This window comes from Serinus canaria, chromosome 4 (assembly GCF_022539315.1).
Source record: "Serinus canaria isolate serCan28SL12 chromosome 4, serCan2020, whole genome shotgun sequence".
In the NCBI taxonomy this organism is placed as follows: Eukaryota; Metazoa; Chordata; class Aves; order Passeriformes; family Fringillidae; genus Serinus; species Serinus canaria.
Genome location: NC_066317.1, coordinates 69,839,791 through 69,856,999, shown reverse-complemented (window position 1 = coordinate 69,856,999; position 17,209 = coordinate 69,839,791). Strand labels below are relative to the sequence as shown.

Here is a 17,209-nt window from a genome sequence, read left to right as displayed (position 1 = left end):
CATGGCACTGCCCTGCTGCCATCACCCTGGGAATCATGGAACCACGGAGTCATGGAATGGTTTGGGTGGGGAGAGACCTTAAATCCCATCAATCCCACCCCTGCCATGGACAGGGACACCTTCCGCTATCCCAGGCTGCCCCAAGCCCTGTCCATCCTGACCTCGGACACTTCCAGGGATGGAGCATCCCAAACAAATCCATGGGAACACCACGGGAATGGTGTCACCTGCGGGTCGTGGTGGCCGTTCCCTCTTTTTACTGCGCTGCAACTCCCTGACTTTCCCACTCTGGAAATTGAGGAAACCTCACTTTTCCCTCAAAATTGAGGGATCACCATTTTTCCTGGGAATTGAGGGATCCCCACTTCTTCCTGGGAATTGAGGGATCCCCACTTTTTCCTGGGAATTGAAGGATCACTATTTTTTCCTGGAAATTGAGGGATCACCATTTTTCCTGGGAATTGAGGGATCCCCACTTTTTCCTGGGAATTGAAGGATCACTATTTTTCCCTGGAAATTGACGGATCCCCACTTTTTCCTGGAAATTGAGGGATCCCCACTTTTTCCTGGGAATTGAAGGATCACTATTTTTTCCTGGGAATTGAGGGATCCCCACTTCTTCCTGGAAATTGAGGGGTCCCGACTTTTTCCTGGGAATTGAGGGATCCCCACTTTTTCCTGGGAATTGAGGGATCCCGACTTTTTCCTGGAAATTGAGGGATCCCCACTTTTTCCTGGAAATTGAGGGATCCCCACTTTTTCCTGGGAATTGAGGGATCCCCACTTTTTCCTGGGAATTGAGGGATCCCCACTTTTCCCTGGAAATTGACGGATCACCACTTTTTCCTGGAAATTGAGGGATCCCCACTTTTTCCTGGGAATTGAGGGATCACCACTTTTTCCTGGGAATTGAGGGATCCCCACTTTTTCCTGGGAATTGAGGGATCCCCACTTCTTCCTGGAAATTGAGGGATCCCCACTTTTTCCTGGAAATTGAGGGATCCCACTTTTTCCTGGAAAATGAGGGATCACCACTTCTTCCTGGAAATTGAAGGATCCCCACTTTTTCCTGAAAATTCAGGGATCACCATTTTTCCTGGGAATTGAGGGATCCCCATTTTTCCTGGAAATTGAGGGATCCCCACTTCTTCCTGGAAACTGAGGGATCCCCACTTTTTCCTGGGAATTGTGGGATCACCATTTTTCCCCCCCTCCCGTGCAGCCGCCCGGGTCCGGATCTGGCCGTCCCCAGACGTGCGGGAAGGGGACAGTGCCACCCTCACCTGCGCGGTGGCAGGAGGGGACCAGGACGTGCTGAGCTACACCTGGTACCGGAACCAGGTGTGGCTGGGCACCGGCTCTTCCCCAAACCTCACCTTCCCCGGGGTCACCGCCTCCGACGCCGGCTCCTACCAGTGCTCCGTACGGACCCCAGCCTGGAACCACAGTGCCACCCCTGCCACCCTCAACGTCCTCTGTGAGTCCCCAGGGGCACCTTCGTGTCACTTGGTGTCACCCCTCGGTGCGGCTGGAGAGGTGGGGCAGGAAGGCCTGGTTTAATTTGGGGGGATTAATTAATTAGGGCGGCACAAAAAAATTTTTTCCAGAGGATAATTAAGGCAAACTTTACACCCCAGACCTGCCCAGGGACTCCAGGACCTTCTCCAAGGTTCCTTGTGCTCCACACCAAACCCAGCAGGAAAATCCTTGGCTTTAATGCTGGATTTAGGATTTTTTTTTTTTTTTTATCCCTGACTGGGAAAATTAAAACCAGACTTTGCTTTAAAAAAAAAAAAAAAAAAAAAAAAAAAAAAAAAAGGGGAAAAAAAGTTGCTGCGAGTCAGAACGTGAGAATTTTTTTTTCCCCTTTTTTAATGAGAAAAAGATGGTGTTAATTTATAAATCTTCCTCTCTGGAGCATGGGGGATCCCTGGCATGAAAGGGCTGGAGCAGCAGGAAAAGCTGAGGGAGCTGGGAAAGGGGCCTGGAGAAAAGGGGGATCGGGGGGGGACCTGGTGGCTCTGCACAGCTCCTGCCAGGAGGGGACAGCCAGGGGGGTCGGGAGCAAGGACAGGACCAAGGGACACAGCCCGAAGCTGTGCCAGGGGAGGTTTGGGTTGGAGATTGGGAATTTTGGAATTTTCCCTCCTGGAAAGCCCAGCGGTGGAGTTCCACCCTTGGGGACGCGCTCAGCGGTGGCCTGGGACAGCGCTGGGGGGACACTTGGTGAGCTCCGAGGGCTTTCCCAACCCAACCAATTCCATGATTATCCCCTTCTCCACGTTTTTCCCGCCCCGCAGACCCCCCCAGGAACCTGCGGCTGCAATCCTTCGTGGAGAGCAGCCAGGGGACGGCCACCATCCTGCTGTGCGCCGTGGACAGCCACCCCCCGGCCCAGCTCACCCTGCTCAGGGGGGGACGCCTGGTGGCCTCCAGCCCCGCCAGGGGAGGTGACAGCCCCCGGCAGAGCGTCCGAGTGTCCCCCTCTCCCAACGCGCTGCGCTTGGAATTCCGGGAAGCCTCGGAGGAGGATGAGGGCGAATACGAGTGCCAGGCACGGAGCGCCCTCGGCGACACCCACGCGTCCCTCACGCTCCGGGTGCAAGGTGAGGAGGGGGACAAGGGCTTGGGGACACTGCCAGGGGGGCGTTGAAGGGCGCAGGATTCGGGGTACCCAATTCTGGAGGAGCTGGAGGTTCCGGACACCAATTTGGGGCTGGGGGCTTCAAAGGGAAAAGGTGACCAAAATCCTCTCCGATCCCCGCAGCCACCAGGGTGCTGGTGCGACCCTCGGCCGAGGTGGCGGAGGGGACAGAGGTGACCCTGACGTGCCAGGCCCCTCACGCGCAGCCGGGGACCCTCTACACGTGGTTCAAGAACGGGCGGTGGGTGACAGAGGGACCCGAGCCCTCGCTGGGGCTCCGCGGCCACCGCTCCGACGCGGGGCTCTACGGCTGCCGGGCGGGCCGGGGGCCCCGCGCCCCCCCCGTGGCCCTCGCCGTGCTCTGTGAGTGGGGGGCGACACCTCCGGGGGGGGCGGGAGGGGACACCGGGACACGCCACCCCCGCGGGGAGATGCCGCTGCCCGGTCTTGTGTCGCCACCCCGCGACACGCGGCGACAGCGCAGCCCCTGCCCCGGGGGTGACCTCCTCCCCTCGCCGCTTGTCGCCCGGCGGGGGGTGAGGGGACACGCGCTGTCCTTGTCGCCGCAGATGCCCCGCAGGAGCCCAGCTTTGTGGCGCTGGTGGAGCCCCGCGGGGGGCGACAGGCGGTGCTGCTCTGCTCGGCCGACGGTGTCCCCCCGCCGGACATCGCCGTGAGCAGGGGACAGGGCCACCCACCCCTGGCCACCAGCCTCGGCCCCTCTGACCCCCGCTTCGAGGTCCGGGCCACCCCCACGTCGCTGCGGGTGGGGATGGCGGGGCTGGAGCCTGGGGACGCGGGGCTCTACTTGTGCTCGGCCACCAACAGCCGCGGCTCGGCCACCGCGTCCCTGCGGCTGCAAGTGCCAGGTGAGGTGTCCCCGAGTCCCCAAGTAAGGTGTGGGGGTGTCCCCGTGGGAACGGCGCTCCGGGAGCTCCCCGGGCATTCTGGAGTCCCCAATGTCCCTCCTCAGGGGTCACGCTGACGGTGGAGCCGTCGCAGGAAGTCCCCGAGGGCACCAGGGCCACCATGAGCTGCTCGGCCACCGCCTGGGGGGACAAAGGTGTCAACTACACGTGGTACCGCGACGGGCGGTGGCTTTGGGAGGGACCGTCCGGCTCCTTCGTCCTCAGCCCCGTGTCCAGCTCCGACGCCGGCTCCTACCAGTGCCAGGCCAGCGGGACATGGGGCACGGCCACCTCTGTCCCCCTCAGCCTCAGCGTCCTCTGTGAGTGTCCCCAGCGCCACCAGGCGTGCCCCAAACCCCTGTCACACGTGTCACCTCCGCAAGGCAAGGGGAGTTTCCTCCTCTTCCTCTTCCTGCCCTGCTCCTCTCCCTTTGGGGTTTTTTTAAGGCAGATTTGGGGGCACAAATGCTCCAGAGCTGAGGAATTTTCTGGTTGGGCGTGGAATGAGGGGCTGGGGAACATGGGAGGGCACCAGGGTGGGGATGGATGGGGTGGGGATGAGCCAGGATGGAGAAGGGATGAGTTAGGAAGCTCTTGGTGACCTGGGGAAGGGGATTTGGGTTTTTTTTTAGGATTGGTCCTTCAGAAGTTGGATTTGGGGGCTAAAAAAGCTCCAACCTGAGGGGTTCTCCAGCTGGAGGTGGGAGCAGAGGGTGTGATGATGATCCAGGCTGGAGGAGGGATGCGGTGGGAAGCTTCTGGGAAAGGAATTTGGGGCTTTTCTTAGGATTGGCCCCCAAAAATCAGATTCAGAGCCCAAAAGCTCCAAGTCAGGAAGATTCTCCAACTTTGGGGCGGCCAGACAAGAACTGGAGAGGGTTTGGATGGGACAAATCCATTTTAAACCACTTTTGGTGGCCAGCCAGGCCAGCTGCGAGTGTCCCACCCGATGTCCCAGTGCCACCCTCGCTGTCCCCTCCCCAGACCCTCCTCGGGCCGTCTCGGTGAGCACCTTCCTGGAGAACCAGAACGGACGCGGGGCCATCGTGCTGTGCACGGCCCAGAGCCACCCGCCCTCCTCGCTGGCCCTGCTCCACCACGGCCACCTGCTGGCCACCAGCCTGTCCCCTGCTGTCACCCCGGGGGTGCGGGCCACCCCCTCGCACAACGCCCTGCGGGTGGAGCTGATGGCCGTGGGGACAGGGGCGGGGGGACGCTACGTCTGCGTGGCCACCAACGCCCTGGGCAACGCCACGGCCAGCGCTGACTTCGATGTCCACAGTGAGTGGGGATCCCAAAAAATCCCTGGAATTGGGAAGTGGAATGGGGACAAAGGGCGAAATAGGAGGGGTGGCACTTGTGGCTGTGTTGGGGACATCTCCTGTCCCTGGTAGGGTGGGCTTTAGGACAGGGGACAATGGCAGCCAGGAGAAATTGTCCCCACCTGTGACTTCCCCCCAGGTGTGTCCTTACCCCAAATGCTGCCTGTCCCCCACTTTGTCACCTCAGTGTCCCCTTCACCCCTCTTGGGGCACCCCGAGGTCTGGGGGTCCCGCTGGCACTGTCCCCATCTCTGTCCCCAGCTCTGAGCCACCTGAGGACCTTCCGTGTCCTGTCCGGGCTGCTCGTGGCCATCGTGGCCATCGCCACCGTGGCCCTGCTGGCCATGAAGGTGTGGCCCAGGTGACGTCCTGGATGGGGTGGGGTGGGGGACAAGGGACCTCAGGGTGGGGGGACAGGGACCCCAGGATGGGAGGACAGGGACCCCAATGTCATTAAAAGGACCCACAGGGTGGGGGAACAGGGACACAAAGGTGGCACAGGGACCCTGGCATGGGGACAGGGACCCTAGGGTGGCACAGGGACCACGGGATCAGGGGACAGGGACCCCAGGGTGACACAGGGACCACGGGATCAGGGGACAGGGACCCCAGGGTGGTGGGACAGTGACCCTGGAGTGGTGACAAGGACCCCAGGGTGGTGGGACAGTGGCCCTGGCATGGTGACAAGGACCCCTGGGGTGGTGGGACAGTGACCCTGGCACGGTGACAAGGACCCCGGGGTGGTGGGACAGTGACCCTGGCATGGTGACAAGGACCCTGGGGTGATGGGACAGTGACCCTGGCATGGTGACAAGGACCCCGGGGTGGTGGGACAGTGGCTCTGGCAAGGTGACAAGGACCCCTGGGGTGGTGGGACAGTGGCCCTGGCACAGTGACAAGGACCCCGGGGTGGTGGCAGCTCCCTGTGCTCCCTGGCAGGATCAGGAAATTCCGGAGCTGGTCCCGGGCTGAGGACACCCTGGAGCTGAGGAGCAAACAGGACCTGCCACAGGTGGGGACAGCGCTGGGGACAGCCCTGGGGACATCCCTGGGGACATCACTGGGGACAGCCCTGGGGACAGCCCTGGGGACATCACTCGGGTCCCCTGAGCTCTCGGGAAGTCCCTTCCAGGAATCCCCGGTGTGGGACTGGGATGTGGATCCAGGATCCAGCCTGGTCTGGTGGCCCCGTGGTGCCACCACAGCCGTGGCTGTCACTGCCACCTCTGTCCCCTGGGGACAGGAGGGACAGAGCCATGTGGGGACCCAAAATCCCCGTGCCAGCCTCATTCCAGAGAGACTTCGTGGCACAGAGGGATGGCAGCCCCTCCCAGCATGTCCTCTGTCCCCACGGAGTGTCCCCAGCCACGGGCAGGGTGTCCCAGCTAAGGACAGGGTGTCCCCAGGTATGAGCAGTGTCCCCAGACACAGACAGGGTGTCCCCAACCATGGCAGAGTGTCCCCAGACATGGACAGAGTGTCCCCAGATGTGGACAGAGTGTCTCCAGACGGGGACAGGGTGTCCCCAGACACAGACAGGGTGTCCCCAGACACAGACAGAGTGTCCCCAGCCATGGACAGGGTGTCCCAAGACATAGACAGAATGTCCCCAACCATGGCAGAGTGTCCCCAGACGTGGACAGGATGTCCCCAGACATAGACAGGGTGTCCCCAGACATAGACAGGGTGTCCCTAGACACAGGCAGGGTGTCCCCAGGTGTGGACAGGATGTCCCCAGCCAAGGGCAGGGTGTCCCCAGAAAAGGACAGGGTGTCCCTAGACATGAGCAGAGCACCTCCAAACATGGACAGGGTGTCCCCTGCCGAGGACAGGGTGTCCCCCATCCTAAGCAGTGTCCCCAGACAAGGACGAGGTGTCCCCAGCCCCTCCCAACCTTTTCCAGATGGATGGAGCGTCCTGACCCGGTGGCTCTTGGTCCCCAGGCCAGCTGTGGCCGCTGGAATTTCCCGATCCTGGCTGGACCCAGGGACACCCCGGGGATCCCCCGGCCCCCTCCAGCCCCTCGTCCCTCCCCGGTGGATCCAGTGACACCTCCGGGCTGGGAAACTCCGGGAAAAGAATAAAATCCAACCTCCCGGTGCTGGGCACGTCCTGTTTGTCACCACCTGTCCCTTTTCCCTGCCATCCATCCCGCTGTCCCCTTGGAGAGGGGGACACTGGGGTCCCCAAGCCACCCGTGTCCCCTCGGTGTCTGGGATGAGGGGACCTGGGGCTGGGGACTCTGTCTGCTGGTGGCAGCTGGGTGTCCCCTCGGGCCGTGTGTCCTCTGGCCGTGTCCCCGCTGCCATTAGAGGTCACCCTGCGGCCACCGGACACGGCCACGACCGGGGGATGTGGCTTTGGGATGCGGAGCCGGAGCTTCCCGGGAATGGGGGGGATTTGGGATCGGAGCTCCCGTGGGTGTTTCGTGCCCCGTTCTGTGCCCGTTCCGCTGCCAGAGCAGCGTGCTGGGCTGTCCCCACCCCTGTCACTGTCCTTGTCCCGGTCCGTGTCCCCATCCCTGTCCCCAGTCCTGCGCCCGTGCCAGCCCTGGTCCCTGTCCCCATCCTCGTTTCCATTTCCAGCCCCTGTCCCCACCTCCAGCTCCGTCCCTGACCCCATTTCTCTCTCTGTCCCCATCCCTGTCCCCATCCCTGTCCCCATCCCCATCTCCAGTCCTATCCCTGTCCCCATCCTTGTCCCCATCCCTTGTCCCCTCTTCTCTCATTATCCTCACCCGTGTCTCCACCCCTGTCCCCATCCCTGTCCCCAATCCGTCCCCATCCTTGTCCCCATCGCTGTCCCCATCCCTGTCCCCTCTTCTCTCATTATCCTCACCCGTGTCCCCACGCGTGTCCCCATCCCTGTCCCCACTCCGTCCCCTGCCCAGGGCCAGCACGGCCAGCAGGGTCACGAGCAGGGTGGCAGGGCGGTGACAGCTCTCTGGCAGGGTGGTGACAGCGCGGAGGCGACAGGGCGGTGTCACCAACCCTCCCCCCCGCGCCAGCGCCGCCTCCTCCCCGCGATCCCCGCGAGCACCGAGGGGCAGCAGGGTCAGACTTTGTCACCTGCGTCCGGCTGGTGACAAAGGTGACCCGGCCGCTCCCTGCCTCGGGCTGGCGCTCACCTTTCCAGGGACCCTCCGCTCCAGAGCCACCGCCCCCAGCGCCGCCACCGCCAGCGCCACCACCCCGCGTCCTCCTCGGCCACCTGCGCCCGCCGAGCCCCCGGCGCCGCTCCCTCCCCTCCTCCTCCTGCTGCTCTTCCTCCTCCTCATCCTCCTCCTCCTCCTCCTCCTGCTGCTCTTCCTCCTCCTCCTGCTGCTCTTCCTCCTCCTCCTCCTGCTGCTCTTCCTCCTGCTCTTCCTCCTCCTCCTGCTCTTCTTCCTGCTCTTCCTCCTCCTCCTCCTGCTGCTGCTCTTCCTCCTCCTCCTCCTCCTGCTGCTCTTCCTCCTGCTCTTCCTCCTCCTCCTCCTCCTGCTCTTCCTCCTCCTCCTCCTCCTGCTGCTCTTCCTCCTACTCCTCCTCCTCCTGCTCTTCCTCCTCCTCCTCCTTCTCCTCCTCCTCCTCCTCCTCCTCCTCCTCCTGCTCTTCCTCCCGCTTTCCCGGCCTGGAACTCGAGAATTCCAGCCTGTATTCCCCTGGAGCGGGATCGAGATTGGGATTGGGATCGGGAGGGGGAAGGGGAGCGGGATCAGGATTGGGATTGGGATTGGGATTAGGGTCTGGATTGGGATGAGGAGCGGAAGTGGGATGGGGATTGGGAGCAGGATTGGAATCGGGATCGGGGGGCTGTTGGGTGCTGCCGAGCCCGCACAGGGAGTGGGAAGAGATCCCGGCTGTTCCCAGCAGGGCAGGGGTGGAATCCTGGGATTTGGGGGGCTCGGGGTGGGGTTTGGGGGTGATCCCAGCGGTTCTGGGGTCTCCATCCCGCCTGGAGCCAGGGGAACAGGCGAGCTGGGAAAGGCCGGGAGCAGCCGGGAATGGGTTGGGGTGCCCGGCTGGTTTAACCCGTGCCAGCCCTGCAGAAATTGAGGTGCCAGGCTGGTCTAACCCGTGCCAGCCCTGCAGGAACGGGGGTGCTTGGCTGCTTTAACCCGTGCCAGGGCTGCAGGAACACCCGGGACAGAGGGGGATCAGGAATTGGGGTTCCTGGATGGTTTAATCCATGCCAGGGCTGCAGGAATTACGGTGCCAGACTGCTCTAACCCGTGCCAGCCCTGCAGGAATTGGGGTGAATGGATAGTTTAACCCATGCCAGGCTGGTCTGACCCGTGCCAACCCTGCAGGAATCGCGGTGCCAGGCTGCTCTAACCCGTGCCAACCCTGCAGGAATTGGGGTGCCTGGATAGTTTAACCTGTGCCAGGCTGCTCTGACCTGTCCTGGTCCCTGTCCCCATCCTCGTTTCCATTTCCAGCCCCTGTTCCCACCTCCAGCTGACCCGTGCCAGCCCTGTAGGAATTGCGGTGCCAGGCTGCTCTAACCCGTGCCAACCCTGCAGGAATTGGGGTGAATGGATAGTTTAACCCATGCTAGGCTGGTCTGACCCGTGCCAACCCTGCAGGAATCGCGGTGCCAGGCTGCTCTGACCCGTGCCAGCCCTGCAGGAATCGCGGTGCCAGGCTGCTCTGACCCGTGCCAGCCCGTGTGGTGGGCACGGTGCCAGCGATTACCTCCGGGCTCTCTCTGAGCTCCCTCCGTCCCCCTCCCTCCCTCCCCGCCCGGCCCCGGGCCGCGCTCGCTGAGCCAAATCCTCCCGTCACATGGAGGCCGGGCCGTGCCGAGCGGGGCCGGGTCAGGAGGTGACCGGGAGGCCGCGGCTTTGGCACCGGGCCCGGGAACGTGCCCGGCCTTCCCCGGAGCAGCGGGGCCGGGATTTGCTGCCCGCCCCTAATCCCGGCCGGGCGGCGGGGACAGGAGGGGACAGGAGGGGACAGCGGAGCTGATGGCTCCTGGCGGGGCTGTGACCGCGCTGGGGGGGTGGGAGGTGTTGGTTGGGGGTCCCGTGGAGGGTGACACCCGTGTGAGCGGGGTCACGGTGTCCCCGTGCGGGGTGACACCCTTGAGAGCTTTGTTTTGGTGTCCCCGTGCAGGGTGACATCCCTGTGAGCGGCATCACAGTGTCCCCATGCAGGTGTGACCCCCTGTGAACAGTGTCACAGTGTCCCCGTGCAGGTGTGACACCCTGTGAGCAGTGTCACAGTGTCCCCACGCAGGTGTGACATCCTCTGTGAACAGTGTCACAGTGTCCCCGTGCAGGTGTGACACCCTGTGAGCAGTGTCACAGTGTCCCCGTGCAGGTGTGACACCCTTGAGAACCTTGTTTTGGTGTCCCCATGCAGGTGTGACCCCCTGTGAGCGGTGTCACAGTGTCCCCATGCAGGTGTGACCCGCTGTGAGCAGTGTCACAGTGTCCCCACCCCGATGTGACCCCCTGTGAGCAGTGTCACGGTGTCCCCACCCCGATGTGACACCCGTGTCCCTCTCTGGGTCCCCCCAGATCCCAGCAGGGCGGGGTGCGGGACCTCTCTGGGGACATCGTGTGACACGCCCATTGTCCCCTTCAGGATCCCCCCGGGATTCCCAGGACTCTCCCTGATGCTGCAGCCCGCCCAGGTGTCCCCAGCAGTGTCCCCTGCATGTCCCCACGCAACACCCTCTAAATCCATACCACCTCGTCACCCGTCACCTGGGGACAGCACAGCTTGGTGGCCCTGTGAGGACACCACGTGTGGGGACATCCCCCCCACTCCGCCACCCCTCTTTGGGTGGCAGTGACAGCGATGACTGGACAGGCCACCACCTCCGTGTCCCCTTGTCACACGTGGCTGTCCCCTCCTGCCGAGGGGTGTCCCCAGTGGGGTCGGGGTGTCCCCAGTGGGGTCGGGTGTCCCTGTCACCCACTCCTCCTCCAGGACGAGTTCGGGGCTCTGTCCCCCCCTCCTTTCTCTGTCCGGGGTCACCCCAAAACCCAAACCGGGGGGAGGGGTCCCATGGTTGTGTCCCCCCAACCCCCCCCCAAATCTGCCGGGTGCCTCAGTTTACCCTTGCACGGGTCCGTGGGGAAGGAGGGGGTTCGCCCCCCCCGCTCCTGGGGACCTTGGTGGTGTCACCCCCGCCGTGGGAGGGGACACGGGAAAGACAAGGGGGGGGGGGGGGCGAGGGACCGGAGAGGGATTCCTGGAGCTGGGATCCCTGAGGGATCGTGGAGATCGGGAGGGAGAGGGGATCCCGGGAATCGGGGTGCTGGGGGGGGGATCCCAGGAGCGGGATCGCAGGAGTGGGATATCCCAGGAGCTGAATCCCAGGTTTAAGATCCTAGATTTAGGATCTCAAGTTCAGAATCCCAGGAGTGGGATATCCCAGGTTTAGGATCCCACGAGCTGGATCCGATGGAGCAGGGATGCCAGGATAGGAAATTCCAGGAGCGGGATCCCAGGATTGAGATGCCAGAGGAGATCCCAGGAAATTCCAGGAGCACGATCCCAGGAACAGGGATGGCAGAGGAGGAGATCCCAGGTTTAGGATCCCAGGAACGGGACTCCAGGTTTAGGATCCCAGGTTCAGGATCCCAGGTTTAGGATCCCGGGTTTAGGATCTCAGGTTAAGGATCCCGGGTTTAGGATCCCGGGAACGTGACTCCAGGTTTAGGATCCCGGGTTCAGGATCCCGGGTTCAGGATCCCGGGTTTAGGATCCCGGGTTTAGGATCCCAGGTTCAGGATCCCGGGTTCAGGATCCCGGGTTTAGGATCCCGGGTTCAGGATCCCAGGTTTAGGATCCCGGGTTCAGGATCCCGGGTTCAGGATCCCGGGTTTAGGATCCCGGGTTTAGGATCACGGGTTTAGGATCACGGGTTTAGGATCCCGGGAACGTGACTCCAGGTTTAGGATCCCGGGTTCAGGATCTCGGGTTCAGGATCCCGGGTTTAGGATCCCGGGATCTCGGAGGGATCGGGGCCGCCCGGCCCCGCCGCCCCGCGCACGGAGCTGTCCCCGCGGCCCCGCGCTCGTTCGGGGTGGGGACACCGCGGGTGGCAGCGCCGGCCGGGTCCCCCCGGTGCGGGCGGGCTCGGCCACGGGCCCGGTGTCGGGGCAGGGGTGCCCAGGAGGGTGCGGGACCGGGACCCCCGGATTTCGTTTAATTCCCTTTAATTTCGTTTAATTCCTTTTTATCGGAGCGGGCGCGGCGGGGCCGGGCCGGGAGGAGCGCGCCCGCTCTCGGGACACCTTGGCGGGGTTGGGGACAGCCAGGCCCGGGGCTGGGGTGTCCCCAAGGCTTGAGGGGGTGTCCCCAAGTCGCTCGCACCGGGGACACCCCGGACTCGCCGGGCGCGGCCGCTCCGGTAACAAAACCGGCGCTGCCCGGGCTCGGCGCGGCCCGACGGGGCTGGGGACACACGGGATGTCCCCGAGGGTGGCCCCGGGGCAGCCACCCCGTGACAAAAGGCACCCACGGTCCCGCGGGGACACCGCGGGGTGGGCACACCGCTCGGGTGTCCCTGCACGGTCACACGGTGCCACTCGCACCCAGCCGTGTGTGAGCGCGGGTGCGGCCACCATGGTGTCCCCAAACCCGCCACCCCGGGGACAGGAGGGGTGGCCGGTCACGCTCTGCCCACGTGGTGGCCCCATGGCCGTGTGGCCGTGTCCGCTCACACCAGCCGGACACCGTCCCACGGCACCTGTGGGCATTGCCCTCGTGTCCTTTCGTGTCCTCTCACTGTCCCCTCGTGTCCCCCCACAGTCCCCATTGTCCCATCACCTTTACCTGTGTCCCCGCACCGTCTGTGTTTGTCGGGCAGTGTCCCCGTCCCCTCGTGCCTCCTCACAGTCCCCTGGGGTTTTGCCCGATGTCCCCTCACAGTCCCCTCGGTGTCCCCTCACAGGGTCCCCGTTGTCCCCTCACAGTCTCTGGGGGTTTGCCCGGTTCCCCGTGTGTCCCCACAGCTCCGGTGTCCCCACAGCTCCCGGTGTCCCCACACAGCTCCCGGTGTCCCCACAATTCCCGTGTCCCCTCACGGTCCCCCCGTGTTTCTGCCATGTCCCTACACTGTCCCCTCGTGTTTTCGTGCTCCGCGTGTCCCCACGCTGTCCCCTCTTATCCGTGCCCAGTCTCTCCGTGTCCCCACACTGTCCCCCGGTGTCCCCGCACTGTCCCCCGGTGTTTGTCACGGCTCTCCCATATGCCCGAGTTCCTCCCCGTGTCACTTCACATCCCCCCGTGTCCCCACGCTGTCCCGTTCTGTCCCCGCACATTCTCCCCGTGTCCCTTCACGGTCCCCCCGTGTCCCCACAAAATTCCCCCAATGTTCTCTCACAGTCCCTCGTGTCCCCTCACGGTTCCCCCGTGTCCCTTCACCGTCCCCGGTATCCCTCCACAGTCCCGCCGTGTCCCCTCACAGTCCCGTGTCCCCGTGCAGTTCCCCCGTGTCCCCTCAGTGTCCTTCCGTGTCCCCTCATAGTCCCCAGTCTGTCCCCACAGTCCCGTGTCCCCTCACGGTCCTCAGTGTCCCCTCAATGTCCCCGGTATTTTCATAGTCCCCCCGTGTCCCCTCACGGTCCTCAGTGTCCCCTCAATGTCCCCGGTATTTTCACAGTCCCCCCGTGTCCTTTCACCGTCCCCAGTGTCCCCTCAAAGTCCCCCCCGTGTCACCTCAGTATCCTCCCGTGTCCCCTCACAGTCCGTCCCGTGTCCCCTCACAGTCCCCGTGTCCCCTCACGGTCCCCCATGTTTTCACAGTTCCCGGTGTCCCCTCAGCATCCCCGGTGTCCTCTCACAGTCCCCGGTGTCCCCTCAGTGTCCACCCGTGTTTTCCCACTCCCCACGCTGTCCCCACGCTGTCCCCCCGCTGTCCCCGCTCCCGCCGAGGCCCCGCACCGTTCCCGGGTTCCGCCGCTCTCTCCCGGCCCGGGCTCGGCCCCGGGTGTCCCTCGGCGGGGTCCCCACCCGGAGCTGTCCCCGGGGCAGCCGCTCCTTGGCGGGGACGAGCAGAAGGGTCCCCCCCACTCCCGGTGCCCCCCGAGCCCGGGGCCCACCGGGCGCGGCCGGTTCGGTACCGGGGGAAGCCCCGGCTCCGCTCCCGCACCCTCCCCGCAGCCAGGCCCGGGGCCGAGCCGAGCCCACCGAGCCTGGCCTTACCTCCATCTCCGGGGCACCGGGAGAACCGTGGGGGTGCGGATCCTGCTCTAAACCGGGAAAATCGAGGAATTCCGTGGGGTTTTTCCCCTCTCCCGGAGCGGCGAGAAGCGGGGGAAGCGGCGGGGCGGGCCCGGGGGCTCGGCGAGGCCGGCGGCGGCGTGGGAGCGCCGGGAACGGGGATGCTCCGGGAGAGCGCGGCCGCTCCCACCCCGGGCCGGGCTGGGCTGGGCTGGGTGCGCTCGGTGAGGAAAAACGGGAATATCGATAATAAAAACCCCGAGAAATTCTGCTGATAAGGACTAATGATGGTGCTAATAGGACTAATAATAGGAATAGGAACGGCACTAATAATAGCAAGGCTAATAGTGACACTAATACCGCTAATATTAACGCTAATTAACACAACAACAACGGCGCCAAACCAGACCCGAAAACAACAGTCATACAGCAAAAAATGGGATTTTTTAATTAGGGTTATTTTTATAATATTGGTGCTTTTGGGGGATCTGGGAGCCCGCGGATCTTCTCGTTTCCCCTTCCCGGCAGCTCGCACCCGGGATTTCCCCGTTTTCCCCGTTTCCCCTTCTCCCGGAACAAATTCCTTCCCGTTATTATTCACGTTAATCGTGGGGATAACGGGGAAAAAAAAACAAAACCAAAACAAAACAAAACAAGAAAAAAACCAACAGCAGGAAAGGAGAGGGAGCCGTGAGGAGGCGGCGGGGGCTGAGCGGGCACCGGCGGCTTAGCGGGCACCGGGGCGGCTCCTCCGCCGCTCGTTCCGCGGCCTCAGCCGCTGCTCGGGGCCGGGGCTCGGCGGAAGGAGGAATTTTCGTTCCAGCAGCTCCCGGGCGATCGCCGCCCTCCGTCTTCCCGGTGGGACCGGCCCGCAGCCTTTCCCCGCGGCCCCGGGGGGCTGAGGCCGCAGGGCGGGCTGGCTTTGGGGTAATTTTCCTCGTTTTCGTTAAAAGTCGTTGGTTGGTGGCGCACCCACCAGCGGGCCCGGTGGCGGGGCACGGCGGAGCCCGGCTGTCCGGCTGTCCGGCTGTCCGGCTGTCCGGCTGTCGGGCCCCGGCCCTGCCGCGGCCCCGGGAGTGGAGAAGCGGCACCGGGGAACCGGGAACGGGGAGCGGGGAGCCGGGAACCGTTTCCGACCGCCAGCACCTTCCCCGGAGCGGCGGCTCCGTCCCCACTAGCCCCTCCGGGCCCCGCAGAACCGGGGGTGCGGCCCGGGACCACCGGCCTTGAGCAGGGCCCGTCCCCTGCGCTCTCCCCGCTCGGCCCTTTTCCTTCGCTTTATTTCCTTCCCCTTTTCGCCCTTTTGATTCCTTTCCTTTTACTTTCCCTATCCCTGCAGTTGGAGTTCGCCTTTTAATTCTCTTTTTTTCCTTTGGAATTTGTTTATTTTTTTTTTCCCCTGCCGTTTTCCCCGCGCTGTTCCGGTTATTTCAGGGACGGGCCCAGGCCGCGGTAGGCTCGGACATCCAGCGGCCACTCCAGCCCAGGGCCTTGAACTCCCGGTGCCCGCCAGAGCCCCAACCGGACACCTCCCGCCTCTACCGGGCTCTACCCGGTGCCCGGGCCGTACCCGGACCCCTGAGGACCCCCCAGCCCGGGGGGTGCCCGGTACCGAGCTGCGAAATCTCGGGGGCTGCGAAATCTCGGGGTTGCTTTGGCTTCAACTGAATTTATTTCTTTTTAACCCGCCGCCGTTAGAACCGCTCCCATTCCAGGCAGTACCGGGCCGGGGCGCGGCGGCCCTCGGGGAAGCACCGCGGCTGCCACCGCCGCTTTTTCCGCCCGTTTTTGCCCCGTTACGGCGACAGCGGCAGAACGGAGCCCCCCGAGGCGGGAGAGACCCCTGGGACACACCCGCACACAGCGGGTCCGGCACTCCCAACTGGAAACCGGGAGCCGCCCCGCTCGGTGCCGGTGTCGGTGCCGGGAGCGGCTGTGCCGGATCAGGGAATTTCGGGGCTCCCCCGCTGCCCCATCCCGGGGCGGCAGTGGGGTAACCCCGGTAGCAGCGGGGACGCTCCCGGTAGCTGCGGGGCAGCGCGGGGAAGCGGAACCCGAGCCCCCCGACCCCCGCCCGGCCCGGGGAGGGGCAGCGCCCTCCGGGACCGGGGATTTCTTTATTCGTTGCCACCTCTGCCCCGGGAGGGCGGGGGTCCCCAGGGTGAGCCCCCCGAGAAGGAACCGGGAACCGGAGCCGCCGCCGCTGTCGGAGCCGGGCAGCGGCCGCCGAGGGGCTCTTTGTTTACCAATCGGTGTCACAGAACGGGAGGGCAGGAAATTGCGTCTGTACCGGGTCGGTAATTTAAAACCGGCTCTTTCCTCGCCCCCCCGCTCGCCCCCAGCCGCTCCCCGGTCCGGCGGGGGCTCGGCCGCCCGCTCCCCGCTGCCGGCTCCGGCGGCGGCCGCCGGGGGATGCGCAGCGGAGCGCGGCGGCGGGGGAGGGCCGGGCCCGAGGAATAAGGACCCGGCTTCTTCGCCGGTCCCACCCCCGGCCGCTTCCTCCGCAGCTCCCTCCCCTCGGCCTCCCTTTCCCCTCCCGCCCCCCCCTCCCTTCCCCACCACCCCCCTAAAATCATCGCCCCCAATCTCCTGGTATTGATTTCCCCCGCACGCGAATCCCGAGCGCGGCTCGGCGAGCCCGGCCACCGCCGGCGGCTCTCCCGTCGCCCGCTGCTCCCGCCGGTACCGGCACCGACACCGGGACCCGCACCGGTACCGGCGCTCCATGGAAGGGCAGCGGCTGCGGCCGGAGCGCCTGAAGTTTGCCCGGAGCGAGGTGCCGCGGGAGGTGGAGCTGGGGAGGGGGCGCGGGGGGGGCTCGGCCGCCTGTCAAAGTTTGAAACTCCTTCTCCCCCCCAGCCCAGCACCCTCTCGGGACGCCCCGACGGGTCCCCCCACCACCCACCCCCGGTACCACCCCCGGCCGGCGGGGCGGGGAGGGGGGTGCGCTTTAAATGCCGGGCCCCCGGTTGGGAGAGGGCGACAGGCGACAGGCGACGGCCCCCGGCGGTCCCCGGCCATGGGGGTGAGCCGGGGCGCCGAGCCCCGGGGGGGCCGGGGAGGGGCGGGGAGGGGAAGGGGTCTGCGGAGGGTGGGGGGGCGGGGGGGCTCCCTCCCATCCCCCCCGCCCAGCCTTGCCTCCTCTCTCCCTCTCCCCGTGTCTCTCTCTGCCTCCTG

At 64.7% G+C, this 17,209-nt stretch overlaps 1 protein-coding gene across 3 annotated transcripts in view; it reads left to right on the top strand.

Annotated features, from left to right (window-relative positions):
• The window catches only part of SIGLEC1 (sialic acid binding Ig like lectin 1), a 20,055-nt gene extending 13,079 nt beyond the window's left edge, over positions 1–6,976 (top strand). For 2 of the 3 annotated variants that reach the window (XM_050973377.1, XM_050973378.1), the window contains 9 exons: positions 1,223–1,477; positions 2,301–2,606; positions 2,768–3,007; positions 3,214–3,513; positions 3,618–3,872; positions 4,537–4,833; positions 5,136–5,235; positions 5,814–5,886; positions 6,778–6,976. In XM_050973377.1, coding sequence (XP_050829334.1) covers positions 1,223–1,477; positions 2,301–2,606; positions 2,768–3,007; positions 3,214–3,513; positions 3,618–3,872; positions 4,537–4,833; positions 5,136–5,235; positions 5,814–5,886; positions 6,778–6,795 — 1,844 coding nt within the window. In that variant the 3' untranslated portion in view covers positions 6,796–6,976. The remainder of the gene's footprint in view (positions 1–1,222; positions 1,478–2,300; positions 2,607–2,767; positions 3,008–3,213; positions 3,514–3,617; positions 3,873–4,536; positions 4,834–5,135; positions 5,236–5,813; positions 5,887–6,777) is intronic. The other variant, XM_050973379.1, reaches the window with a different exon arrangement.
• Positions 6,977–17,209: the final 10,233 nt, after the last annotated feature.